At 55.6% G+C, this 24,605-nt stretch overlaps 4 protein-coding genes across 9 annotated transcripts in view; all 4 read left to right on the forward strand.

Moving 5' to 3' along the window:
• Positions 1-21: 21 nt before the first annotated feature.
• LIM2 (lens intrinsic membrane protein 2) lies at positions 22-5,493 on the forward strand. Its single transcript, XM_025849822.2, has 4 exons — positions 22-361; positions 3,807-3,969; positions 5,024-5,158; positions 5,370-5,493. The coding sequence occupies exons 1-4, from the start codon at positions 77-79 to the stop codon at positions 5,429-5,431; spliced, it is 645 nt and encodes a 214-aa protein (XP_025705607.1). The 5' UTR covers positions 22-76; the 3' UTR covers positions 5,432-5,493.
• A 5,282-nt stretch (positions 5,494-10,775) lies between these two features.
• Positions 10,776-11,819, forward strand: NKG7 (natural killer cell granule protein 7). 2 transcript variants are annotated; one of them, XM_025849826.2, is made up of 4 exons: positions 10,776-11,073; positions 11,153-11,299; positions 11,384-11,518; positions 11,610-11,819. In XM_025849826.2, exons 1-4 carry the CDS (start codon positions 10,920-10,922, stop codon positions 11,666-11,668), a joined length of 495 nt encoding a protein of 164 aa, XP_025705611.1. In that variant the 5' UTR covers positions 10,776-10,919; the 3' UTR covers positions 11,669-11,819. The 2 variants fall into 2 exon arrangements, with proteins under 2 accessions (XP_025705611.1, XP_073742582.1); XM_073886481.1 differs by having other exon boundaries at positions 11,153-11,518.
• Positions 11,820-11,951: 132 nt separating this feature from the next.
• On the forward strand, positions 11,952-14,941 carry CLDND2 (claudin domain containing 2). Of its 5 annotated transcripts, none has more exons than XM_073886469.1 (4): positions 11,952-13,812; positions 14,121-14,258; positions 14,486-14,605; positions 14,831-14,941. In XM_073886469.1, exons 1-4 carry the CDS (start codon positions 13,524-13,526, stop codon positions 14,902-14,904), a joined length of 621 nt encoding a protein of 206 aa, XP_073742570.1. In that variant the 5' UTR covers positions 11,952-13,523; the 3' UTR covers positions 14,905-14,941. The 5 variants fall into 5 exon arrangements, with proteins under 5 accessions (XP_073742570.1, XP_073742568.1, XP_073742567.1 ...); XM_073886467.1 differs by having other exon boundaries at positions 11,952-13,321; positions 13,631-13,812; positions 14,486-14,941; XM_073886466.1 differs by having other exon boundaries at positions 11,952-13,321; positions 13,634-13,812; positions 14,486-14,941.
• Positions 14,942-15,673: 732 nt separating this feature from the next.
• ETFB (electron transfer flavoprotein subunit beta) overlaps positions 15,674-24,605 on the forward strand; it is a 13,891-nt gene continuing 4,959 nt past the window's right edge. Inside the window, exons 1-3 of the mRNA XM_025849896.2 lie at positions 15,674-15,804; positions 23,689-23,847; positions 23,972-24,130. Coding sequence (XP_025705681.1) covers positions 15,748-15,804; positions 23,689-23,847; positions 23,972-24,130 — 375 coding nt within the window. The 5' untranslated portion in view covers positions 15,674-15,747. The remainder of the gene's footprint in view (positions 15,805-23,688; positions 23,848-23,971; positions 24,131-24,605) is intronic.

Consider the following 24,605-nt stretch of genomic DNA (forward strand, 5'->3'; position numbering starts at 1 on the left):
CTAGGTCCCCGGCTCCTCCTTCCTCAACTGGGAGCCCAGCTCCTGACCCCATCTCTCCCCGTCTCCACAGATCACCATGTACAGCTTCATGGGTGGCGGCCTCTTCTGTGCCTGGGTGGGGACCATCCTTCTGGTGGTGGCCACAGCGACAGACCACTGGATGCAGTACCGGCTGTCGGGGTCCTTCGCCCACCAGGGCCTGTGGCGATACTGCCTGGGCAACAAGTGCTACCTGCAGACAGAGAGCATCGGTAAGGCTCCGGGGCGGGGTCTGCGCCGGGCCTGGGGTGAGAGCCCCCCACGGGGCACAGCCTCGCCACCTTTCGGCTTGTGGAGAACTCTGTGGCCCAGAGAGGGAAAGGGACCAGCCAAAGATCGCTCAGCACAGAAGGGGCAGAACTGGGACGTCAGGATTTTTTTTTCCTAGTACAATTACTCCTGGCACGGAGTCAGGTAGAGCAGTTGCGGGGGGGCTGGCGTTGTCAGAATAGCATTTCCTCAATATCGACGACGTATCAAGGGCTAGGCTGGGTACCGTGGGATACAGAAGCAATGCGGACCCTAAATTTGCTAAATACTGGATGGTAGTTTTTAATACCTACTGTGCGCCAGGCTTTGTAATATATCTGTCTATATGTACATGTCTATATATGTATATGTATATATGTGCATATTATAACATATGTTGTAAAAATGGAGAAAAATAGCTCTTCCAGCATAAGGTTCTTGCAAGCTACATTATGATAACATATATTATATATAAGATGATATATATTATATAATATACTATATATCTCTATGTATCTCTCTCCATATGTGTATACATATACATACGTACCTACATATATATGTATATATGGAGAGATACATATATTGTATATTATATCACATAATATATTATAATGTGCACTATATATTAATAAATCAATAATATGCAATATGCTTTATACAGTAATAAATTAATAATATATAATGTGTATTATATATTCATAAATTAATAATATATAACATTACCAATTTTTTATGTACTAAATAGTGTAGTGGTAGTAGTAGTAGTAATAATAATGACTGGCATTTATTGAACGTTATTGAGTCCTACATGCTCTTCTAAGTGCTTGACATGGATTAATGCCCTTTGGTCTCCCAGCAACACTGAGGGTGGTACCACTGTGTCTAGGAATAAAACATGAGACTTGCCCTCAAAAATCCAAACATTCTCTCCAGGGGGTTTTGGGAGGAGGAGCCAACCCTCCTGAGCCCTGTATTGGGCCAGATTTCAGCCACCCCATCTCACTGAACCTGCCTGGGGAGAGGCAACAGAACGCCCCGGTGCAGGAGGGGTAAACCGAGGCAGGAAGCAGTGGAAAGACTTGCCCCAGCCGCCAGCTCCCGAGCTCGGTCAGCCTCCTGACTTCATGCATGCCTTTCATTTCCGGAGGCCTCATTCGTCATGCTTCTACCATTTCTCCCTCTTCAGCCTGGGGACGCCCCAAGGACATCCCCTCTGTCTTCTCTCTGTTGGGGATGGGGGGAGAGGGAGGCGTGATGGAGGTCTGCAAGTTCATTTGACCTCAAAACCGAAATCCTCAGGGACGTACCTCACCCTGATTGATTGCTGGGTATCTGTTCAAGCAGCTGGCTCACCGTGCACATCAACTGTAACTGGCTCACCAGCCTCCAAGCAGGGGACGTGAACTTGCAGGGGCCAAACACAGCCGCAGACGTGTGTGTATAGTGTTTTTAAAGTTTCTTACGTCTCTGCCAGAATTTAAAAATTTGGAGATTTTAGGTATAAAAATCGGGACTTGTAGCTGTCTTTGAAAAATCCAGTTTTGCATCCTTCAAAGGTGGCCTCCCAGTCAGGGTCCCTCAGGAGACAGGTGGCACGCCGTGATTTGAACAGAGAGCGTTTTCTCTGAAGATGGAGCTGAGAAGCAGTAATGGGTAACCGGGGATGGGACACCGCAGCCCCCACCCCAGCCTGCTGGGGGACAGATATGCTGCTCTTTTTTGCAGCTACAGGCAAGCCTCAGAGGCCTTTGCATTTTCCACTCCCACCTCAGCACAACCATGGGAAGGACGCAGGCGATAACATGCCCCATGAGCCCTGCAGACTTTTATTTTTATTTTTTTTTTTAAGATTTTATTTGACAGAGAGAGACACAGCAAGAGAGGGAACACAAGCAGGGGGAGTGGGAGAGAGAGGGAGGAGCAGGCTTCCCGCTGAGCAGGGAGCCCGATGTGGGGCTCGATCCTAGGACCCTGGGATCAGGACCTGAGCCAAAGGCAGACGCCTAACGACTGAGCCACCCAGGCGCCACCCTGCAGACTTTTAAATACCCAGAGGCATCCAGAGTTTCCTGGGGCTGCCATGACAAAGGACCACAGACTGAGTGACTCAAACAACAGAAATGTACCGTCTCACAGCTCTGGAGGCTGGAAGTCTAATAACCAAGGTGTCTGCAGAGTTGGTTCCTTCTGAGGCTATGAGGGATAATCTGTTGCCTGCATCTCTCCCAGCTTCTGGTGGTGGTTGTCTGGCAATCTTTGGCACTCCTTGGCATGTGGATGTATCATCCTGATCTCTGTCTCCATCTTTACATGGTACCCCCCACCCTCCTAAATGTCTGTCTTTCTCCAAATTTCCCCATTTTGTGAGGATACTAAGTCGTTTTGGATTAGGAATCCGCTCTGCTCCAAGTAGGACTTCATCTTAACTTCCACATGTGAATTTGGGGGCTGGGGGAGAGACACCGTTCAACCCATAACAACATCCATGGAGAAACAGCCAGCAATTTTTCTTACCGAGGTTCACACAAGACAAAAGAGTACATTTTGCAAAGATCCAGACTTTTCATTTTTCAGTGGCGGGATCCAGGCTCTGTCCCAGGTACACAGGTGTCATGGGTCCTCTGAGAGACAGAATAGCCAAGCAGTTAAGAACAAGGGCTTTGGTGCTTGGTTGTCAACGCCAGTCTTAGTGCCAATTATGGGGCACTGGATAAATCGCTGTACCTCTCTGAGCCTTAGTTTCTTCACGCCTGAAAAATGGGGATTAAAAATAGTACATACAGCAAGATGAGGGGATCATAACTGTTATTCCCAGGGCATGTCCTAAAGGGGCAGCCCAGCGCCAAGCACAAGAGATGAATGATTCTCAGTGCTCCACGTTCATTCACTCAGCATGTGCCCTGAGCACCCGCTATGCGCCAGGCGCCTGGTGCTGGAGATGGAGCAGTGAATGAGAAAGCAAGACCTTTGTCCTCACATAACTGAGCAACCAGCGGGGAAAGACAGACATAAATAAGTTAAAAATAAATAAATAGGTCATTTTCAGGTATGGGCAAGTGGTTATCAAGGAAGTGAAAGAGAGTGGTGGGAGAGAGGGTAGGAAGTGATTAGCAGGAGAATAGCGGGGAATCAACACTCAATCGTCATTCATTCATTCATCCATCCACGAAACATTTCTCCAGGCCAGTTGCAAACCAAACTTGTGCTGGGGGTGTTCTCCAGGCAGAATCCTGGCCTCAGCGAGCGATCAGGCTGGAAGGGGAAACAATCCAAAGAGCCACAGCCCAGAGCAGGGGATGAGGATGATACCCGAGGGGTGAAAGGGTACTTCGCAGAGGGGATTTGGGAGCTGGGCTGTGGAGGATGAATAGGAGCTTGCTAGGGGAAGAGAGCATTTGTTTGCAGAGATGAAGGAGGAGGTGGGTCAGGCACGTGGGGAGAGGCAAGGCATCCCGGCCCTCAGGGATAGCAGCGTTCGCCACTGAGGGCAGGGGCTGGCATGGGAGTGACCGTTCGGTGCTACCACAGCTTATTGGAATGCCACCCGGGCCTTCATGATCCTGTCTTCCCTGTGCGCGACATCGGGCATCATCATGGGCATCCTGGCCTTCGCTCAGCAGCCCACCTTCACCCGCCTCTCCCGGCCCTTCTCCGCGGGCATCATGTTTTTCGCCTCCAGTGAGTGGACCCACCTTCCCCGTCTCCCCACCCCCACCCCCAGCGTCCCTACCCATTTCCATCCCCAGCACCACTGTCCTGGCGGGGAGGGGTTCCTCCTCAATTCTCAGCTCCATGGCCATCCTAATCTCACCCCAACCCCAAGCCCAGCTCCAAGACTGGTTCTAATGCCTAACGCCAGCATCTTCTTACATCAGCCGCTGTCCCGCGGTTCGGGGCCGGCACTAACCACCCCCCCCCCCCCAGGCTTAAGGGCACGATTCCTAACAAAGCTGCCCCATTTCAGTTGCAAGAGGGGTCCCCAGGTCATCTGCCCTTTTGACCCACTGGCTACAGGGGTCCCCAGGACCCAGTCAGTTTCAAAAATTTGCTAGAAGTCACAGAACTCAAGAGAGCACTCCATTTACAATTACAGATTTATTATAAAGGGCACACCTCAGCACCAGCTCTAGCAAGAGATGCACAGGGTGAAGCCAGAGAGGGTCTTGAAGGCCGAGCTTCTGCACCCTCCCCCCAGAGTGTCCCACTGAGCTGTTCACCAGCCAGGAAGCTCGGGCGCACTTCGGCATCTGGAGTTCCTGCTGGAGTTTCCTTGACTGAGTCACTGACCCTGTGACTGAACTTAATCTCTAGCTTCCTTCCCAGAGGGTGGTCGGATACCAAGTGGCTTAAAGCCCCTCCCGGCTGTTCTGGGCTGTTCTGGTCCGTGGCTGGTCCTTCTGGTGACCAGGTCCTACCCACTGTCATCTCAGCTCATCAACGTAAATCCAAGAGGCTCAACAATAACAAAGACACTCCTATTACTCAGGAAATTCCAAGGATTTAGCGTCTCCCTCCCAGGACCCAGAGCCCCAAACCAGCCCGTTCAAATTCTTTATTACACAGCACAGCCCCGTCCCATCCCCACCCCAACCCTACTCCTGAGGCATCCCACCCTTTTCCCTTCCCACTCCTACCCGGCCCTCCACCTTCCTCAATCTCACTCCCACCCGGGTCTGGAAAACCCCACCCCCACCCCTTTTCCCACCCTCCTCCCCCCATCTTCTCTCACCAGCCTTTTTTGTCCTGTTGGCCTTGGCCATTTACACTGGAGTCACCCTCAGCTTCCTCGGTCGCCGCTTTGGGGACTGGCGCTTTTCCTGGTCTTACATCCTGGGCTGGGTGGCCTTGCTCATGACCTTCTTTGCAGGTACGAGGGCTTGGGGGTGGGAAGTTCAGCGTCCGTGGCAGAGTGGGCAGCACTCCAGAGGGCGAGATGATGGGGTATCCCACAGGGTCCCCCCCAGCACTGAGCCAGAAGACAGACACCCAGGGAGAGAGGGAGTGCTGTTTTGGGGTCTTGGGTTGGGAGCCCAGGTTAGGAGGACTTGGGGGGCCAAATGGGATCTCTTCTCATGCAGGGATTTTCTACATGTGTGCCTACCGGATGCATGAATGTCGGCGCCCGTCTGCTCCCCGCTGAGCCCAATGTACCCCCAACTTCATCTGGAAGTTAAAATGGGGCCACTGAAAAGGAGGGGGAGGGTCTAGAGGCCTGCAGTCCTGGTTCCTTTGGGCAGGAGGGGGCTCAGTCCTGGACTCTGGGTGGGGGCCTCTGACTCCTGCGTCCCAAGGGGGAAGGAGGGAGAAGGGGGCCTGGTGGGAGGCAGTTGAGATGACCCAAGGCCCAGCCCACGAAGAGGGGGTGTTAGAGAAATGGGATCTCCAGTTAGAGCGACTTTTTGAGAGCCTAATAAAACTGATATGAAACTCCTAAGGTGTGGTCCTTGAGGGTTTGGGGTGATGAGAAACAGGTGTGAGTGGTGGATGGGGTGGGGGTGGTTGGATTCCTGCAGGCCAACCTGCTCGGTCTCTGTAGGGATGGGGACAGACATGAATCACACAGTCCCCACCCAGGGGTTAACTATGACCTCTAGGAAATAGATGTGTAGGTCCAATTCTGGGTGTGTGTGTGTGTGTGTGTGTGTGTGTGTGTGTGTGTGTGTTTCCTAAGCCCACATCACCAAGCAACTCAGTTCTGACACTATCTATGCAGAGGTAGTGTTAGATCCCACAAGTGGAGGACTCAGTCCTAAAGACCGCCCCCCACCCCCACCTCAGATACCATCACAAGTGCAGCTTCTCACCTGGGCTTCTGGTCAACCAGCAGTAGATTGGAAGTTTCCATGACTCACTCTTTGGGTTTGATTAATTTGCTAGAGCAGCTCACAGAACTCAGAGAAAGATTCCACTTACTAGATCACCAGTTTACTATAAAAGGATATAACTCAGGAATAGCCAGATGGAAGGGATGCACAGGGCAAGGTGTGGGAAGAGGACAAGGGGCTTCTGTGCCCTCTCCAGGGGGCCACTCTCTCCATTACGCACGTGTTCACCAACCTGGAAGCTCTCTGAACCCAGTCTTTGTGGGTTTTCATGGTGGCTTCATTACACACAGGCATCCTTGAGTGCATCATTGGCCACTGGTGATTACTCAGTCTTCAGCCCCTCCCTCCCCAGGTTGGGGGCTGGGACTGAAAATTCCACACGTTGTTGGTTCCCCTGGCAACCTGCCCTTACTCTCAAGTGCTTACCCCGGGCCCCCAGTTGCCTCACTAATGTAGCAAATACAACTTCAAGGCCCTCATCACCTACGAAATTCCAAGGCTTTTAGCAGCTTTGTGCCAGGAACAGCACAAAGACCAAATATATATTTCTTATGAATCATAATATCAGTGGGATACTACGATAAACGAAAAGACCTGTGGAAAAAACCACCTCGCCGTCCACTCACATCGTCTCCACTCAGCATTCCTAACTGCCCCTCGCCTCCCTGGATGGGCCCCTCCAACTGGAAGCACCAGATCGCTGATCTGCACCCCCTCCTGACTCTTCACACACCGTGCGAAGTCATGACCTTCACCTTCTCATTCACTCATTCATTACTTCATTCAATAAGCTGTGCCCAATTGCCATGAGATTTACTGATATCTATCATAAAATAATAAGACCATTTAGCAAGGCCCATTCTAATAATAAGAATAATAATTACAACCTACGCTAAAACTCTCATATTAATAGAGGCTTACTCCCTAGAAATATTTATTGGGGACTCCACAAATAACAATAGTACCATATTTATAGAGGCTTCCTCTACTAACAATGGCAATTGAGGCCTTCTCTAATCGTAATTTATTGAGGTCTATTTAAGGAGACATATTTACTGAGGCTCCCTCCAGGAATCATATTTATAGGCGTTTATTCTAGCAATAATAATGATGTGGTAACTCCAGACTCATCTCCGATATCCACTTGAAAAGAAGAGGCATCTCAAATCTCCCGTGTCTTAGTCTCTCCCACGTCCCACACCAACTCCTCCCGTATCTCTCCATCTCGCCCCGTTGTCATTCAGCTGCTCCAGCCAAGAGTGGTGGGATCATCCTCAGCTGCTTTGTTGCGTCCCACATCTGATTCATCAGCGAGTGCCGTTGGCTCCCACCTTAAAGAGGTGTCCAGGAAGAATGAAGAGGGGGAAATCGGAGGGGGAGACGCACCATGACAGACTATGGACTGTCAGAAACGAACTGAGGGTTCTAGAGGGGAGCGGGGTGGGGGGATGGGTTAGCCTGGTGATGGGTATTAAAGAGGGCACGCTCTGCATGGAGCACTGGGTGTTATACACAAACAATGAGTCATGGAACACTACATCAAAAACTGATGATCTGATGTATGGTGATTAACGTAACAATAAAACATTTTTTAAAAATGCGTCCAGAATTTGATTCCTTGCTCATCCAGTTACCACCCTGATCTTGTTTCACCGGGCTTATGGCCTCAGCCTTCTAACCGGCTCTAGTGCCCCTTCTCTCCTTCTGCTCCCCCGGCAGCCCATTCTCTACACAGAGGGATTTTCGTTAAGGGATGATTCAAATCACGCCACCCCTCAGCTCTAAACCCCCCAGTGGCTCCCAGCTCCAATGAAAAGCTAGTCTATCAAGGTCATACAAGGTGTCCTTTGACTCAATCCTCCCTCCCTCACTGCAGCTCAGGGGCCCCCAAGACCGCCTTCGGTTTCAACGATTCGCTAGAAGGAACCACTGGAAAGCTGTTATGCTCAGGGTTACAGATGATCATAGCCAAAGGATACAGATGAAAATCAGCCAAGGGAAGAGGCTCGTAGGCAGCGTCCAGACCAGGTGCGAGCTTCCAGTTGTCCTCTCCCAGTGGAGTCACACGGACAGCGCTCACCGCGTCCACCAACAATGTGTGACGATATGCACAGAGGACTGTCCGCTGGGGAAGTTCAGTCCAGCCTTGGCGTCCCGCGGTTTCACTGTCCAGGGTCCGAGGCAGTTTTGTAGGCATGGATAAATCACATGGCTGACCTCAGTTACTCAGTCTTTGGCCCCACCAGGGGTCATCCTGACACGGCGTGGCCCAGGGCCCCCGCCATAAACCACACAGACAGGACACACCATCTAGCGTGGCTCAAGGACCCCAGGTGTTCAAAGACACTTATCGGGCAGGACATGCCAAGGATTTAGAAGTTACTTCTGGGGGAGCCTGGGTGGCTCAGTTGGTTAAGCGACTGCCTTCGGCTCAGGTCATGATCCTGGAGTCCCGGGATCGAGTCCCGCATCGGGCTCCCTGCTCGGCGGGGAGTCTGCTTCTCCCTCTGACCCTCCCCCCTCTCATGTGCTCTCTCTCTCTCTCTCTCTCTCATTCTCACTCTCTCAAAATAAATAAATAAAATCTTTAAAAAAAAAGAAGAAGTTACTTCTCAGGGGACAGGCCACTCTAGTCCTTTGTCAAGGTTAATGCTTGGCTTCTCACTTACCCTGCTCTGAGCCTTGCCGGCCACCATACTGGCACAGGTGTGGGCCCCCTCTCCCCCCGCCCCGCCGGACGGCTACTTTCTAAATGTCTGTCAGGTTTTTGCCCCAAAGTTACCTTTTTCACCGAGATGCCGCTGACTACCTTATCTGAAATCACAACGCACTTTCTCTCCCACTTGTTTGTTTTGCTTTTAAAGATTTTATTTTTAAGTAATCCCTACACCCATCGTGGGGTTCGAACTCACGATCCTGAGATCAAGAGTTGCATACTCCACCGACTGAGCCAGCCAGGCGCCCCTCAGCTCACTATTCTTAGCTGATAGTTTCCATCTAACGTTCTTTATTTTTTTTTTTACACCAGAGTGGATACATGAAGCTACATTCTACTAGACAACAATTAGACTAAAAGATTTAGTACATTTTTATCATCATGATAGACTGCGTTAAACTTTATTAACAGAGTAGGCCTCAATAGAATTGAGGGTGCCTTCCGTAATAACTGGTTATAAGCAGCATTTGGGTCTTTACTATAGTGTGCATAGTGTAGGTTCGGCGGGGGTGAGGGACTCATGTGCTTTGCACACCAATATTCCCTCAGGGTGTGGCATAGTGCCTGACCTACAAGAAGTGCTGGTGGAATCAAAGATTTCCAGGGGCACCTGGGTGGCTCAGTCGGTTAAGGGTCGGACTCTTGATTTTGGCTCAGGTCATGATCTCAGGGTGGTGGGATGGAGACCTGCATCGGGCTCTGGGCTGAACATGAAGCCTGCTTGGGATTCTCTCTCCCTCTCCTTCCCTGCTCGTGCTCTCTCTGGAGATAAGGATGGGGTAGCGATGGCAGACGGGCTCTGAGCTCTGGCACTCCCTTGACCACACACCCATAGCCCAGATTCCTGAAGCCCGTCTGCTGCTCTTCACTAGACCTACACGCACCACCATTTTTGTGTTGGTGCCCCTGCTGCTTATGACCTGAATCTGCCCCCGGGAGACTGTCCTCGTGAGCATGTTCTCAGGAGTGGCCAGTTACCTCGGTGGTGAGGGTCTGGGTGAGAGATGGGGGCCGGCAAACTAAGTCTCCAATAACGGAAGAGGCCCCGGCCTCTTGAGTCACTCTGGGTCTCCCCTTCACCGGCTGTGGTGGGACTGCTGGCTCAGGTCATCTTCGTGACAGAGGCCTTCTTCCAGGCCACTCCCCGATGCACAGAGGTCATGTGTGCCTGCGCCTTCCACCCGGGCTGTGGCACTTTCACACCTTCACCTGACACCTGCTCATCCCGATCCCTGTATGGGAAGAGGAGGCCAGTGCTGGGAGGATGGGACGGTCCTGCGGGCTGCCCCTGCCCCTCAGGCACCCTGATCTTGGCAATGAAGCCCAACACACGGGAGGCCCTGCTCAAGGCAGAGCTGTCTGTGAACTTTTATCAGAGGAGGATGTGGGCGTGTCTTGCTCTCCACAAACTTCCAGAATTGTGATCCACCGTTTGCTTGCCTTGGGGATAAGCTCCATGCAGGGATCCCGGAGTCTGAGCCCCTGCCTGCCTGCCTCCTCCTCAGGACTCGAGTCCAGGCATCCAGCCCACTTTTCCTTCAGCCGCAAGCATCCTGGCCTCCAGCCTCCTCCTTCCACGGAGACGCTAGAATTGGGGCCTCCCTCTTCCAGAATGGTAGGTTGCGGAACCCAGAGGGAAGCATGACACAATCCCCAACTGTCCCCTTTGGCCACATCCCCCCGTTTAACTCACACCCTGGTCTCATCTGTCACCTCCCACCGTGAGGCCCCCAAGCCTCTCTCACACCTCTTCCAGGAAGTCTCCTCTGATGTTGAGGGTTCCGAGGGTGGGAGGTATAGAACCTAAAACAGAGGCAAGTTCTGAACCACCACCCAAACCACTGATGGTGTGACACCCTCCCCACCACACACTGTGAGGGGAACCGGACCTCTCTGGGGGGAGGACGTTGTCGGGGCAACCAGGAAGGGAGGGTGGAGGGCAAGATGCATCTGCCCGGAACTGCGCGAAACCAAACCGGCCTGGTTTTAGAGTCTTAAAGGCTTCTCTTTCTTGAGCTCAGAGGACCCAAGGGTCCAGATCACCAGTCTCTTCATCCCCAGGACGCAGACACCCAGTCCTCACCTCCATGGAGCTCTGCCGGTCCTTGGCCCTACTCACTGGCTCCCTGGGCCTGGTGTCCATCCTGATTGCTCTGAGCACGGATTTCTGGTTCGTGGCTGCGGGGCCCAGCTTTTCATTACACTCGGGGCTCTGGCCAAAGTTTGGCACCGAAGTACCAGGTAAGGGATAGTGGTCTCTCTCCTGTTGGGGGCGGTGGGCTGCCGGAGGGGCAGGCACTGAAGTCTTACCTCCGAGCAGGCTACATCCGCGTGACGCAGAGCCTCAGCATTCTGGCCACCCTGTGGGGACTGTTGTCGGTGATCTTCCTGATCATGTCCTGCATCCCCTCACTGTCCATTCGAGGCCACCCGTTCCTCGCCTCTTCCATCATGGCTTTCGCTGCAGGTAGACTCTGGGCTGCCCTTGGGCTCTGGGGACCTGTGAGTTCCCTCAGAGGGGCTGAGCCCTCTCTCTTGTCTTCATCCCCAGCCATTTCTGCAGTGGTGGCCATGGTGGTCTACACCAGCGAGCGGTGGAACCAGCCTCAGCACTCCCAGATCCAGACCTTCTTCTCCTGGTCCTTCTACTTGGGCTGGGTTTCAGCTGTTCTCTGGCTCTGTACAGGTTACTGCTTCTCCCGGACCCGGAGAGGGCAGCTGGGGGCTCTGAGACAGCAGGGTGGGGGCTAATGCTAACCTCTTTCTGCCACCCCCAGGTAGCCTGAGTCTGGCTGCTCACTGTGGTCGCCCCCGGCCTGGCTATGACACCTTGTGAGCCGGAGGCGAGACAGGCAGGATGAAGCACTACCGCGGAAGCTCTCACCAGGAGCCGCAGGCCCCCACGGCCCTCCCTCTAGCCCTTACCCCCAGCCCTGCCGCCACCCCTCCATTTGTTTCTTCATCCATTCAACAAGAATTTGCTGGGATCTGGTTTTTCTGAGATTAATTCAGCCACGACATTAGCTGAGGGCAAGCCGGCTCCCTGGTGGGCGACACTAAGCGCCTAGAAAGGAGTCAGAGCCCCCACCTGCCGTCAGGGGGCTCCTGCGCATGGAGCCGGGGCAGGAGGGGACTCAGGCAGGGCCCCACGTTGGCTCCCTCCTCCCGCCCTTGTCTTCCCCTGTGTTTCTACCTTGAAACCCTGCCCTTTCTCTTTTCTCCGTGGTCTTTCCCACTTCAGTGCTCTTTCCCTCTCACGCCCCTCCCTGATTTCGTCACCCTTGTCTTCACTCTGGTCCTCTTCGCTCCCTTCATGAATTCATGTGCTCCTTCAGTGGGCTTTTCCTGAGCTCATCCTTTCTGCTTGGTCTCCCTGGGGATGCTGATGGGAGTCTGACCCGGGCCCTGCCCACTGGGGGCTGCAAGTCCAGGCAGAGCCTGGGATGGTGGGGACAAAGACGGACTGTGACAGGGGGGGGGGGGGGGGGAGGGTGCTTAGGGGCTTCTCGAAGGCCAAGGAAAGGCCATCCAGGCAGAGGGACCCAAAGGTGGAGGTGTGGAAAGCCTGGAGGTTTTCAGGGGATGGAGGACAGTGCTTTGTGGTGGAATGCAGAATGCAGGGGTGGTGGGGCATGAGGATGGAGAAGCAGGTGGGAGCAACGGCCCAACGGTCACAGGGACTCTCTCCTGAGGGCAGTGGGGAGCTAGGAGGAGGTTGGGAGCTGGGGAGGGACAACGCCAGTTCCAGGTGCCAGAAAGACCCCTCTGGGGCATGCAGGGAGGCCCAAAGGGAGAGAGGAGCTTGGCAACGCAAGGGGTGCAACTGGGACCAGGGCGTGAGGTGGGAAAGAGGGAAGGAGCCAGAAAGATTTGGGGGGAGAGGGCAGAAGGAACCAGACTCAGGGATTCAAGGGCTTTGTGGAGTGACGGGCAAGAGGGAGCAAGGATAGTGCCCAGGGGAGCGGCACAACCAACCAGGTGGGATGGTGGAGTCATCCCTGGTTTGGTGGAAGATGCTGAGCTCGGCCAGGATATGGCTGTCGGGGGTCTGGGAGAGGGACCCAGTGAGGAAGCTCCTCTGGTGAGAAGGGGCAGGATGGAGGTTCCAGGGAAACGGGCACAAAGTGGAGGGAGGAGGAGGAGCAGGGGCTTGTGTGGGGACCTAAGGGGGCACAGTTGGGAGAGCTGGGGACCTGCAGAGCTTATGAGATCAAGGGAAGCGTTTTCACAAGGTTATGATCTACTATGTCATGGCCTTTCAGCTCCCCACACACCTGCCATCTGACTGAGCTGTCTCTGTGTTAGAGGAGTTGCTTAGGTGTGTGCGTATGTGTGTGTATGTGGGTGGGTGGGCGGTTATCTCTTTAAATGGCTGATGGGAGAGGGGATTCTGGAACTCCTCCTGCCTCACAGAGACCCAGTCTCCCTTCCCCCACCCCTCTGGACTCTGTGTCTGAGAAGCCCTGGGAGCTGGGTGTGAGTCACTCAGGTGGGTGTGTGTATGGGGGTGGGGAGGGCACTGGACAGGCTAAAGGGACATTCCACTGGTGAAACACAGGGTCTCTAAGCAGTGATTCCTTGGGGGTGAGGTCTCAAGGCCCCCAATAGGAGCAGTAGGTGATGAAGGTGTTGGGTTTGGGGAGGGCCTGAAGGAGGGGTCCCCAGACAGCGGTGCTCGGGTGCAGTCAGACATGGAGGGACATGTGGGAGGGGGTCTCGAGGACCAGGAGAGGACCCAGGAGAGGGGTCTGGGGATGGGAGGGGTGTTGGCGAATCTTGAGTGTGTGGCCCTCGGCAGCAGCCTCCCTGGCATGGGGGTGAAGCGGAGCCTTCAGAGCGGGGGCACCTTGCTGGGCTTCTTGGCCCAAATCCTCACGATTCTCTCCACTGCCACCAACTACTGGATCCGCTACCCCGGGGGCCACAGTGGCTTGTGGCAGGAGTGTAACGGCGGCACCTGCTCCAACATCCCCTGCCAGAGTGAGGCCCGGCCCGCCCAGATGTCCCCCACTGGGCAGACAGCCCCCAGCACAGACCGCAGCTGGGCACATCCCCCACCCTCGCCCCTTCCACTCCAGTCTCAGGGTCCACCTGCTCCCCCGCGACAGAGACTACCACGAACCCCCACTTCCGGACCTACTTCCCTGTTGCGACATTAACTGCCCCTCATGAAGTAACTTCCAAGTCCCCATCCAAACCTTCAACTCTGCTCCCGGCCCCGTACCGGCGGGTCGGGGTGGTGGCCAGGGGCGGCGCCAGGGCGGGGCTGAGGCGGCCGCTCTCCCCAGCCATGCTGGCGGTGACCGGGGCGTGCATGGTGCTGGCGGCGGGCTCCGGCATCGTGGGTTTGGTGATGGGGCTGCGGATTCTGTGCCACGAGGGCGACTCGCGGGGCCAGACTACGAGCGGCATCTTCTTCCTTTACGGTGAGACGGCAGCGGGCCCTCAGTCACAGGGTGGGCCTGGGGGTTGCAGGGGGCAGGGGCCCAGGGGTCGCGCTTTCAGGCGCGGGGATGGGAGTGGGGAGAGGGGCCGGAGACCCAGGGGAGGGGGTGGGCCTGGGAGAAGGGGGCGTGACCCGGGCGATGGGCGCGGTCTGGGTGGGGCCTGGGTACAGGCTTCCGGTCAAGCTCACTGGGTGCGCGGGGCCCAGGCTTGCTGCTGCTGATCGCCTTGACAGGCTACACCGTGAAGAACGCGTGGAAAAACGACGTCTTCTTCTCGTGGTCCTATTTTTCGGGGTGGCTGGCTTTACCCTTCTCTATTCTCGCGGGTAACCTGGGCAGCGGGAAGAGGGTGGAGGAGACTGCCCAGAGGATCCCCTTCCCCGCAGACTCCCAGCCGCCCTCCCAGGGACTCCTCAATACACTCCGCTCCCGACTCCCGCAGACCCGGCAGGGGCGCCCTTGGGGCCCCAAACCCCAGTCCCCGGGGCGCTCCCGGCCATCTGCCCCAGGACCCACCGTCCCCCACCCGCCCTCCGCTCCGCTCCCGCCAGGCTTCTGCTTTCTGCTGGCGGACATGATCATGCAGAGCACCGATGCCATCAGTGGATTCCCCGTGTGCTTGTGACCGCAGCCTGGGGCAGAATAAAGGAACGGCTTTCACCGCCGCGGCTCCGCGTGCCTTTCTGGGGACCGTGAGGACACGCGGGACACGAACGCACGCGGGAACATGGATACGAAGAGGACGGGGGATTGGGACCCGGGGGTCCCTGGGGGTTCACGGTGGACATAAGCACGTTAACCTATAGGGAACGAGGAACATGGGGACACGAACATGGACGGAGTGGACAAGGCGCATGGGCTCGGAGGGGGGACGGGGCGCAGGGGTGGTGGGGTCAGGAGAGCACGTGGGCTCTTGGAAGGGATGTAGGGACATGGACGCGGGAACACGGATAGAGGGGAACGTAAGAGGCATGATCGTGGGACGAGGAACGTGGCGAGAAGAGAATGGGGAGACAGACACAAGAGGACTCAGGGAATGCGGGCATAGCGACTTGCGGAAGCGAGGGAAACGTGGGGAACCGGGGGAGGGGTAAATCCGAGGGCGTTGGGAAAAGTTTAGGAGGCCTGGGGGAAGCTCCCGGCTCCTCCCTATGCGCACGACCTTTCCCCTAGTTCCCGGCCACGCCCCCTTCCCTAAGTCCTTTTCCCTTCCCCTCAGGTCCCGCCTCTTTCTCCAGAATCCGTCCTCCATTGGTCCGAGTCCTCTTGCCGCACCTCCCTCCCCTCCGGGCCTGCGATTGGTCCTTTCTCAGGGCGGAGGCGGGCGCCGCCGCGGTTGACTGGCTGGCGGCGCGGGGCGCAGGCGCGGGCGCGGGCGCGGGCGCGGGGGCGGGGGGGGGGGGGCCGGGACGTCTGGATTCCGAGGCCGAGCGAGCGGACTGACCCCGCAGGTGGCAGCGGCAGGAAGATGGCGGAGCTGCGCGCGCTCGTGGCTGTAAAGAGGGTCATCGACTTCGCCGTGAAGGTGACCGGGCCCCCACTTCCACCTCCCCCGAACCCCGAAACTGTATGGGGGGGTCTGCTCGTACATATGCTCTCTGCCGCTCTTCCTCCCAAACGTCAAAGTCACACCTGAGGGCAAAGATCAAGGACTGTGAGGTTCAGACTTCAGATACCTCCTCACTCAAACGCGGCCCCTTTGGGGTCATGACCCCGTTCCCTTTTCTCAAGTTCTGGACTCAGCGTCTTAATAATTCTGTGCAGTACGAGTTAGTTTCTCTATTTCTTGCCTGCTGGAGGTGCCACGGCCCCTGTGTGACATTTGGAGAAACTGAGGCGCAGAGAGGTCGCTCAGCTAGGATGGGGTAGAGCTGAGATTCCCCTCCAGGTCCTTCTGACTCCTCAGCGCAACTAGTGCTTTGCACCCAAGCGCACTTTCACCTGTTAGGCTGCATTGCACACTCTGTTGACTGTTAACTTGGGAACCCAGAAGCCTTCACCCTACAAAGCCGCGGGGTGAGTGAGGAGGCTCTAGCCAGGAAGGGAGGGAGAAGTGTTTGCTAGAGATGAAATCTTGTTTGACTGAGCTGGTGGAATGGCTCCCATTGCCCATGAGAGGGCCCGGGGGGGGGGGGTGGGCAACGTCTCTGAGGTCCTGGCTTGTCCCCGGAGAGAAGCTGGTCGGGACAGAGGTGAATCAGACACAGCCTCTTGGGCCAATTTCTCTAAATACTTGGCTTAAAGCAGACTGAAGATGATGACTGCCCATCCATGTTTGTCCTCACCATGGAACTGGGACTCCACCTCTGTGTCCCCAGCATTGCCCAGCACAGGGCCTGGCGTGCCAGAGGCCTCGGGGTGCATGAAACCAGGGCCCCTGCCGGCTTGGGGAGTGAGGTGGGGAGGAGGTCCCGGGAGCCGGACTTGGCATGGAAACTTAAGTGATCATAACTGCTCACGTTTAGTGAGTGCTTACTGCAAGCAGCAGCACTCCAGGTCTTTGACAGAGACTGACTCATTCAGTGCTTTCAGTATCCTCTTGATATTACGAACCCCGTTGGACGGGTTAGGAAATTGAGGCCCGCGGAGGTCCTGTTACTTGCTGCATCACCCAGCTCCAGGCAGCTGCAGTCAAGATCGAAGTGCAGGGCAAGTCCCGCACCAGTCTCTGCTACCCCCCCCCTTATTTTTTCTTTTTGAGATTTATTTGAGAGAGAGCAAGCGCACAAGCCGGGGAAGACAAAGGGAGAGGGAGAAGCAGACTCCCCACTGAGCGAGGAGCCCGTCCCAGGATCCTGAGATCATGACCTGAGCCGAAGGCAGCCGGTTAAGCTGAACTGCCTGAGCCACCCAGGTGCCCCTCCTCCCTTTTTCACTCCATAGCTGCAGCAAAGCCCTGACAGCAGAGGCCAGGGGTGTTGTCTTCAGCTGCTCCTGGGGTCCTGGGACCTTCTCTCCTGGTTTCCTCCCACTTCTTACTGTTGCTTTGGGCTCTGTCGCCCCCTGGGCCTCCCTGTGCCCCAGCCCTGGTCTCCATGGCCTGAGATGCCTGTGTCACATATGTTTCCCCCCATCGGCAGGCCCGAGTTGGACGGGCTTTGGTCCCAGCCTCACCCAGCACAGGGCCTGGCACATGGGTGTGCGCTGAATGAGAGAACAAAGAGAGGGTATCAGCGACTGTCCTATCCCAGGGGTGTGTGCTGCCTGTCCCTCCCACGCTGCCCCGGGGCCCCCTCCGTTGCATCCTGTCTGCTGGCTGTGTTTGTGGGTGCCCTTTCTGAAGAAATAAATGGTTCAAACCTTGCCCACTACCTGATCACTGGACCAGAGCCCCGGCACCATTGCCCTCCTTCCCTTACCACCCCCGCCACCTGTTACTTGTCAGCTGGTCCCTTTGTCCATTCTCGTGGGCCCAGCATTTGAGGCTTCCTTTCCTCCCGCCTGGCCCCACAACGCAGTCTCCTCCCTGGTCCTCAGTGTTTCCTTCAGTCCATCCTCTCCCAGCCTCAGGGCTCCTGCACCCCGAGCTGCCCTGAGGCTCCCCCCCCCACCCTCAGGACAAAGTCTGAGCCCCTCAGCCTGGTGTTTGAGACCCTTCGTGGTCTGGCCGTGGCCCCTGCTGTGCCGTCCGTGGTGCCCTGTTCCCTCCGTCACCTGATCTTTCCTGACAGACTGGGCCCCTTCTTGCCTTGGACCTTTGCCCCCCGCTGTGCCTTCTGCCTCGGCACCCTTCCCTCTGCATCTCTGCTTCCTGTACCTCCCTTGTCCTGCCTAACTCTGATCTGTCAACTGTATCAAAAGTGTAGCGATTCTCTGGTATCACCTCCTCCAGGAAGCCCCCCTAGCCCAACCCTCTCAGGCCTCTTGATCTGTCCTCGGACACTCCTGCAGCCCCCTGGGCCTGCCTCTCTCAGCTCTGCGCCCACACTGGATTGGGATCCCCTGCTCACCCAGGTGTCACCCCCACCCCCAGAATGGCAGCTCCTTGGGGTGAGTGCCAGGTCTCTACTCTGTTCCCAGCATGGCTTTTTCACCTCCTTGCAACCTTTGCTCGGATGTCACCTTCTCTGTGAGGCCTTCCCTGGACACTGACTTAAAACTGCAGCCCGCATCATCCCTGTGCCGTCCCTTGCTGTAATTTCTCCATACTCTTATCACTTGGTAATCCACAGTGTAATTTTCTGATCACTTGCTTTGGTGTCTGTCTCTCCTTCCAGAATTCGAGTTCCAGAGTCTGGAGGAGGGTCTGTCTGATGTAGTCACCACTGTCTTAGATAACCATCATGCTCTACGGTTCAGGGCCCACTTCAGGCCAGTTGCCTGGGTCTGCTTCCTGCTCTGTGGCCTTGGGGGCAGTTGCTTAACCACTCTGAGCCGTACTGTCCTCCTCTCTACAATGGGGATAACACTAGTAGTACCTCCTGTATTGGATGGCAGTGAAGATTAAATGGGCTGTTAGGATAGTGCCTGGCTCCTGGTTAGTGTTGGCCTTGGCTGGTGCTCAGGGAGTGCGGTAATTATCGGTAGAACTGGTAATGGAAGTTTTTTTACTCATCCGTTCAGAACACAACAAATGCTCTGCTCAGCGTGTGTCTGTGTGTATGTCTGCGATTGTGTGTCTAGGGTGTTAATTCATAAGCACTTGGCAACCCAGGAATACTCAGTTCTGGCCAGGGATACCTTTTCCATGAGCCGATGAGGCTGTGAACTTCAGCGTTTCTTTCAAGGCCCAGGGAGAGACTGGATCAATTTTGCATTCGTGATTTGGTGTGCATTTTCCTAAAGAGGCTCCCCCAAAGGCTGGAAACTTCAGGCCCTAGAAAACCTGTATCCAGCTCTGCGCCTAACCCCAACCAGCCATGCCTCCCTCCGGTTCTGGGAGCACCCGGCCTTTTTCCCTTCCCTTCACCCCTCCTGCTCTCGGCAGGGCTGGCCCCTCCTTGTCCCTCACGTCACACGTGTCAGCTCGGTGGGGATGTTGGTCCTCTTTCCCTGCCCGAGATGAGGTTTGCTGAAGAAGGGTCTCAGAGCGCTGACCACCACCTTAGTCATGTGTCCGTGGCATCAGTCCCTGGCCACCATCTCCCCATCTGGCCTTGGCTGTCCCGGTCACTCCGTGTCCTGGGTGCACTGTGCTCTGCCCAGAGCCTCAGCACATGCCCAGTGCGTGACTCGCTTGACGGAAAAAACTAGAGGACAGAACCGCAGAGGAGTCCTTGAGCTGTGTCGAGAGTTCAGGGAGAGCTTGCAGAAGCCACTTTACAAACACCTGCTCTGAGACAGTGGGCCATGAATAAATGGCCACGAATAAAAGGACCAGCTCCCCTACCTTTTGAGGGCCCATTTGGTGTCCTAGAGTCTCATGGTTCCCAAGTCAGGCTTGGAGTTAGGCTCCTGGTCCTGCCACTTCCTTGCTGCTGTGTGATCCTGGGCAAGGCGCTGGGCCTCTCTGGGCCTCGGTTGCTCCATCTGTACAACGGGGTTGGTGATGGCAGCAACTAACCTCCTCAGTGGTTAGGACAGTTAAATGAGTTAATACACGTGAAGCCCTTGGAGTGACGCCCGTCTGGCTCACGGCTGTTTCTGTTGAAGGTTCCTATTTTGCAACTTGAAGAGAAAGAATGAAAGTTCCATGCTGAATCATCTCCTTTGATTTATAAAACCTCATTATTAAAAAAAAAAAAAAAAAAAGACGCTGGTCTGATTTTTCAGACCAACCATTGTTTCCTGACTTACGTAATTTAACTAAACAGTGTTTTTGAAGCTTGAAATCCACTCAGGCTTAAAAAGGTCTTCCATGGAGAAGACGCTTTGGCACTTTCCCCCGGGGTCGGAGGGCTCTCATCCCTGCTGCTTGGGGGTCAGGAGCTTAGGGCAAGGAGTCCGGCCAGAGCAAGAGCAGGTTTGGCGCCCTGCAACCGGCCACTGGCTCACCAGCACTGGCCTTTTACTGGTGGGGGGACTGCTTTTCTTGTTCAAAGGGGAAACCTCTGACTTGGATTTTATTTTTGTAATGAGAGGGCTTTTGTGTTTCAGTTTCCATTGCTGTTTCCAAGCGTTTGAGTGGTTCTCGTGCAGGTTCTCATGCGTGGTTCTGGCAAGTGCCTCGCCCGCGGGTACAGTCATGAACAGAGCTGATGGAAATGCCTGTCCGCAGGCAGTTGACTTTCTGGTGGGGAGAAGACTGATAGTCATTTGAAATCAGTCTGGCGTGTGTCGTATGTCAGGGGTGGGCAGTGCTACGGCGAGAGTTAAACAGGGTAAGTGGGGACGGGAGAGTTGGAAGGGATGGGGTTTACACAGGAGGCGAAGGACAGCAGAAGAGGTGGGGGTTGAGCAGGGGCATGTTCCGGCAAATTCTGGGGAATTTGCCCCAAATGTTGGGGACCTACCCAACACGCTCAGGGTAGGTTCTAGTGAAAAAGCATGGATTCAGAACATGGTATTGGCTCCAATTGTATTTCCGTAAGGTGAATTTATTCAGTTCTGAGATTTGAGCCTTATTTTTGGTGCTAAAATGACTTTTAGGGGCACCTGGGTGGCTCAGTCAGTGCAGCATCTGCCTTCAGCTCAGGTCATGATCTCAGGGTCCTGGGATTGAGCCTCTGAGCAGGGAGTCTGCTTTTCCCACTGCCTGCCGCTCCCCCTGCTCGTGCTCTCTGTCTCTCTCAAATAAGTAAATAAAATCTTAAAATGGCTTTTAAAAAATGAAATAACAGTGATAGAAAATGATAGTTGTCCTTTTTCTCCTTCTCCTACTCAGTGTCACAGGTCAATGAGGCGCATCCAGACTGGGAAGAGAGAAATGTGCAGGGAGGTAGGAAGAGACTCCAGTGAGTGTCCCCGGCCAGGCCAGGCTGTCATCTGCATCTGTGCCGGCGGAGCCCTTGGCGGCAGCCACAGGCGAGGAGAGGGGCAAGCCAGGTCCTGGGCTGGATCATGCAGGCGCCCGAGCGAGCCTTCTCTGGGCATCTCATGGGCTTCTTAGACACAGAACCCACCTGCCCCCTGGCTTGTAGGATGTAGCCACCGGAAGCCCCAGAGTCCTGCAGGATTCTCCCCTCTCCCCGCCCCTGCCCCTGCCCCTGCCGAGCCCAGAGCTCTGTCACCCCCACCTCCAGAGACCCCTCCAGTCCCTCCGCTTCTCCATGTCTGCTGGCTCGGTGGTCCAAGCCACTGTCACTCCTCAGTTCGTTGACTGACAGCCAACCCAGCTGTCTCCCCGCTTTCCGCCCTTGCTGTGCTCCCAGCCTTCCCCACCAAGAATCCAGAACGACCTTGCGAAAACTTAAGTTGCATCCGCTTGCTTCTTTATCGCCCTTGTTCTTTGGATCCAGAGCCAGCTCCCCTTCCGGAGCCTGCTGGGCCCTGCACGCTTAGTTTCCTATTGCTGCTCTAGCGGACTCAGTGGCTTCAAACAACGCAGACTGGTTCTCTTCCCCTTCTGCGGGTCGGACGTCTGAATGAGTCTACTGAGCTAGGATCAGGGTGTCTTCAGCCCTGCGCCCCCTCGGGGACGGGGAGGGAGGCAAGGGGAGAATCCGTGTCCTTGTCATTTCCGGCTTCCAGAGGCACCTGCGTGCCTTCCTCCAGCTTCAGAGCCAGCAGCAGAGTGTCTTCACGGTCTCTCTGACCCTGACACTACATCTCCCCTCTCCCACCTACCTCTGTCACTTAGAGCAACCCTTGTGATTACATGGGGCCCCCAGTCAGATAACCCAGGGTGATCCCCCTCTCAGAGTCATTAAATTAATCACTTTTGCAAAGTCCTTCTTTGCCGTGGAGGTGACATTCATAGGTTTCGGGGATTAGGATGGGGACGTTTTGAGGACGCATTTCTGCGCCCGTCACAGTAGTTCAGCGTCTGTGGCCTGACGGCAGACTATGCTCCGCTAGCCACACCGGCCTCCTCAGGGCCTTTGCACATGCTCTCGCCCCACTGAACCCTTTCTCTCACAGTTGACCACTCTGGCTCATCTTTTAGGTCTCAGCTCTAGTGCCACTGCCTCAGGGAAGCCTTCCCTGACAGCCTCCAACATCCAGCAGGCTAGGTCACAGGCTCCCGTCATCCTCTCTCAGAGTTCCCCGGACTTCATGGATTGTCAGGTGGCATAGCAGGGGATTTGAGTGCTTGGGTCCTAGAAACCACTGACTGGCCAGCTACTTTGCTTGAGTGCCTCAGTTTCCTCATCCGCCCACAGGGACAGTGACTGCTCCTTCCTCGTTGGGCTGTCACCAAGATTAATGAGTTAGGATAATTGCTTAGAACAGGGCTCCTGCAGTGCCTGGTGGCCAATAACATTCTCCCTGTGGGCTATTAAGAGGAATGTGGTGGGCTAGGAAGTGGTCCCCCCTCTGCTGCCCAGGCCCCGATCCATGGGTGAATGGTGGCTAATTTGGAAGCAGGGTCTTTGCATTTATGCCTGAGTTGAGGCTCCTGAGATGGGGAGGTTATCCTGGATCATCCAGGTGGGCCCTAAATGCCATCTCCAGAGTCTGCATAAGAGAGAGGCAGAGGGAGCTGGGGGAGCCAAGGGATGGGTTCTCCCCTCGAGCTTCCAGAGGCACTGCGCCCTGCCAACACCTTGCTTGCAGCCCAATGAAACTGATTTTGGATTTCTGGCCTCGAGAGCTGTGAGACAGCAAGCCACTGCGTTAGCAGTTATTTGGAATGGCAGCCACGGGAAACTAATAGGGGGATGGTTAGTTGTTCCTACTGCGCTAGACCCTGCACTAGACTGGGAGCTCATGGGCCAGCAGGCCTCACTCCCTTGCTCGCGGTGGTGTCCCCAGAATCCGGCTCTGGGCCGGCAGCACACGGTCAGTGCTCAGTGAAGACGGACCATGTGAGGAAAGGAGTGAGCGGGCTTTGCCTGTTTGGCAGAATAGGTCTTTAATGCTAGTGTTTTTGCAAACTAGATCATGACCATGTGTCAGTCATGAGATCCACGTAGAGGGCTGACATTTAAAGAAAGAGCAGGAAATGTCAGGCTACGGTATACAAAGTAAGGGTAAGTATTGTTCCCCGAACCTCGTGTTGCAGGGGTATTTATATTGACATGTAAGGGTATGTTGTGTGTTTGTAATATGCTCAGGAGTGTCATAAAGTGTATGTCACACTGTGGTCTATGGTAAACAGACATTTGAGAAACATCGTCTCGGGCCCCAGGAGCAGCGAGAGTCGGAGGGGCGTGTCCTCTGTCCCCGGTGCCCGGTGCCCCACACATGTCTGAATGAGATCATGAGCGGATGACCCTCTGCCTACCTGGGCCTTCTCATCTGCTGTGTCCCCTGGGCTGTGGGACCCTGGACAAGGCCCTGCCCCTTCCGGGTCCCCGCGGTCCCCACCCAGCCCTTGCCTTCTTGCCTGTTTCCCCTGACCCCACCCCTTCCCTTCCTGGCCTGGCAGATCCGGGTGAAGCCTGACAAGACGGGTGTGGTCACGGATGGCGTGAAGCACTCCATGAACCCCTTCTGTGAGATCGCCGTGGAGGAGGCTGTGCGGCTGAAGGAGAAGAAGCTGGTGAAAGAGGTCATCGCTGTCAGCTGCGGGCCCACCCAGTGCCAGGTGCTCAGGTCCTGGGGAGAGGGTGCCAGGGCCCCGAGTCCTGGGTCTGAGGGAGGAGGGCCTGGGACCGGGCTCCTGGGTCCCCTTGGGGCTAGAAGCCAAGTCAAGTCCCTTCTCCTGGCAGGAGACCATCCGCACTGCTCTGGCCATGGGTGCAGACCGAGGCATCCACGTGGAGGTGCCAGCTGCAGAGGCAGATCGCCTGGGTCCCCTGCAGGTGGCCCGGGTCCTGGCCAAGCTGGCAGAGAAGGAGAAGGTAGATCTGCTGCTGCTGGGCAAGCAGGTGAGTGTGCCTCCCCCACTCAGGACTGGGGAGGAGGGGGCCCAGGCTGAGTGGAGAGTTTGAGCAGGGTGGGCAGGGTGACTGTGGACGTCAGGAAGACTCCTGGGGTCCTGTGGGGTGAGATCGGAGCCCCGGGGGCTATGGTGATGGTCCGTGTGGGAGGAGAGGAGGCCGATGGACAGAGCAGACAGGACAGCCGCGTGGCTAGAGGGGCGGGGCTTGAGCTGTAGGGAGTGAAGGGGAGGGAGGAGGTGGAGACAGTGCTGGGGTCTGGCTGGGAGACAGAGGGGGGGAGCTCCTGGAAGAACAGTCAGGAATTGTAGAGAGAGCCCCGGAAGACATGGGGAGGTGGTGTGTGGGGAAGACAGCTGTGTGGTTCCAATAACCTAGGCTACTAAGAGACCTGAGGCTTCTGGAGGGTGTGGGGAGCCTCGGGAGGCCTGTGAGCGGGGATGGGAGGGGATCAGCTCAGAGA

This window comes from Callorhinus ursinus, unplaced genomic scaffold, assembly GCF_003265705.2.
Source record: "Callorhinus ursinus isolate GAN/ISIS: 27379988/994484 unplaced genomic scaffold, GSC_fseal_2.0 scaffold71, whole genome shotgun sequence".
Lineage (NCBI taxonomy): Eukaryota > Metazoa > Chordata > Mammalia > Carnivora > Otariidae > Callorhinus > Callorhinus ursinus.

What these genes read in the sequence shown, in the direction of transcription:
- LIM2 (XM_025849822.2), top strand. Translation starts at nt 77, where the DNA reads ATGTACAGCTTCATGGGTGGCGGCCTCTTCTGTGCCTGGGTGGGGACC. An exon ending in TGTGGCCCAGAGAGGGAAAG is followed by an intron (nt 362 to 3,806) that starts GGACCAGCCAAA and finishes GAGTGACCGTTC; the next exon opens with GGTGCTACCACAGCTTATTG. An exon ending in CATCATGTTTTTCGCCTCCA is followed by an intron (nt 3,970 to 5,023) that starts GTGAGTGGACCC and finishes TTCTCTCACCAG; the next exon opens with CCTTTTTTGTCCTGTTGGCC.
- NKG7 (XM_073886481.1), top strand. Translation starts at nt 10,920, where the DNA reads ATGGAGCTCTGCCGGTCCTTGGCCCTACTCACTGGCTCCCTGGGCCTG. An exon ending in GTTTGGCACCGAAGTACCAG is followed by an intron (nt 11,074 to 11,152) that starts GTAAGGGATAGT and finishes ACCTCCGAGCAG; the next exon opens with GCTACATCCGCGTGACGCAG. An exon ending in TGTTCTCTGGCTCTGTACAG is followed by an intron (nt 11,519 to 11,609) that starts GTTACTGCTTCT and finishes TGCCACCCCCAG; the next exon opens with GTAGCCTGAGTCTGGCTGCT.
- CLDND2 (XM_025849827.2), top strand. Translation starts at nt 13,524, where the DNA reads ATGGAGGGACATGTGGGAGGGGGTCTCGAGGACCAGGAGAGGACCCAG. An exon ending in CTCCAACATCCCCTGCCAGA is followed by an intron (nt 13,813 to 14,120) that starts GTGAGGCCCGGC and finishes CGCTCTCCCCAG; the next exon opens with CCATGCTGGCGGTGACCGGG. An exon ending in CGGCATCTTCTTCCTTTACG is followed by an intron (nt 14,259 to 14,485) that starts GTGAGACGGCAG and finishes CGCGGGGCCCAG; the next exon opens with GCTTGCTGCTGCTGATCGCC.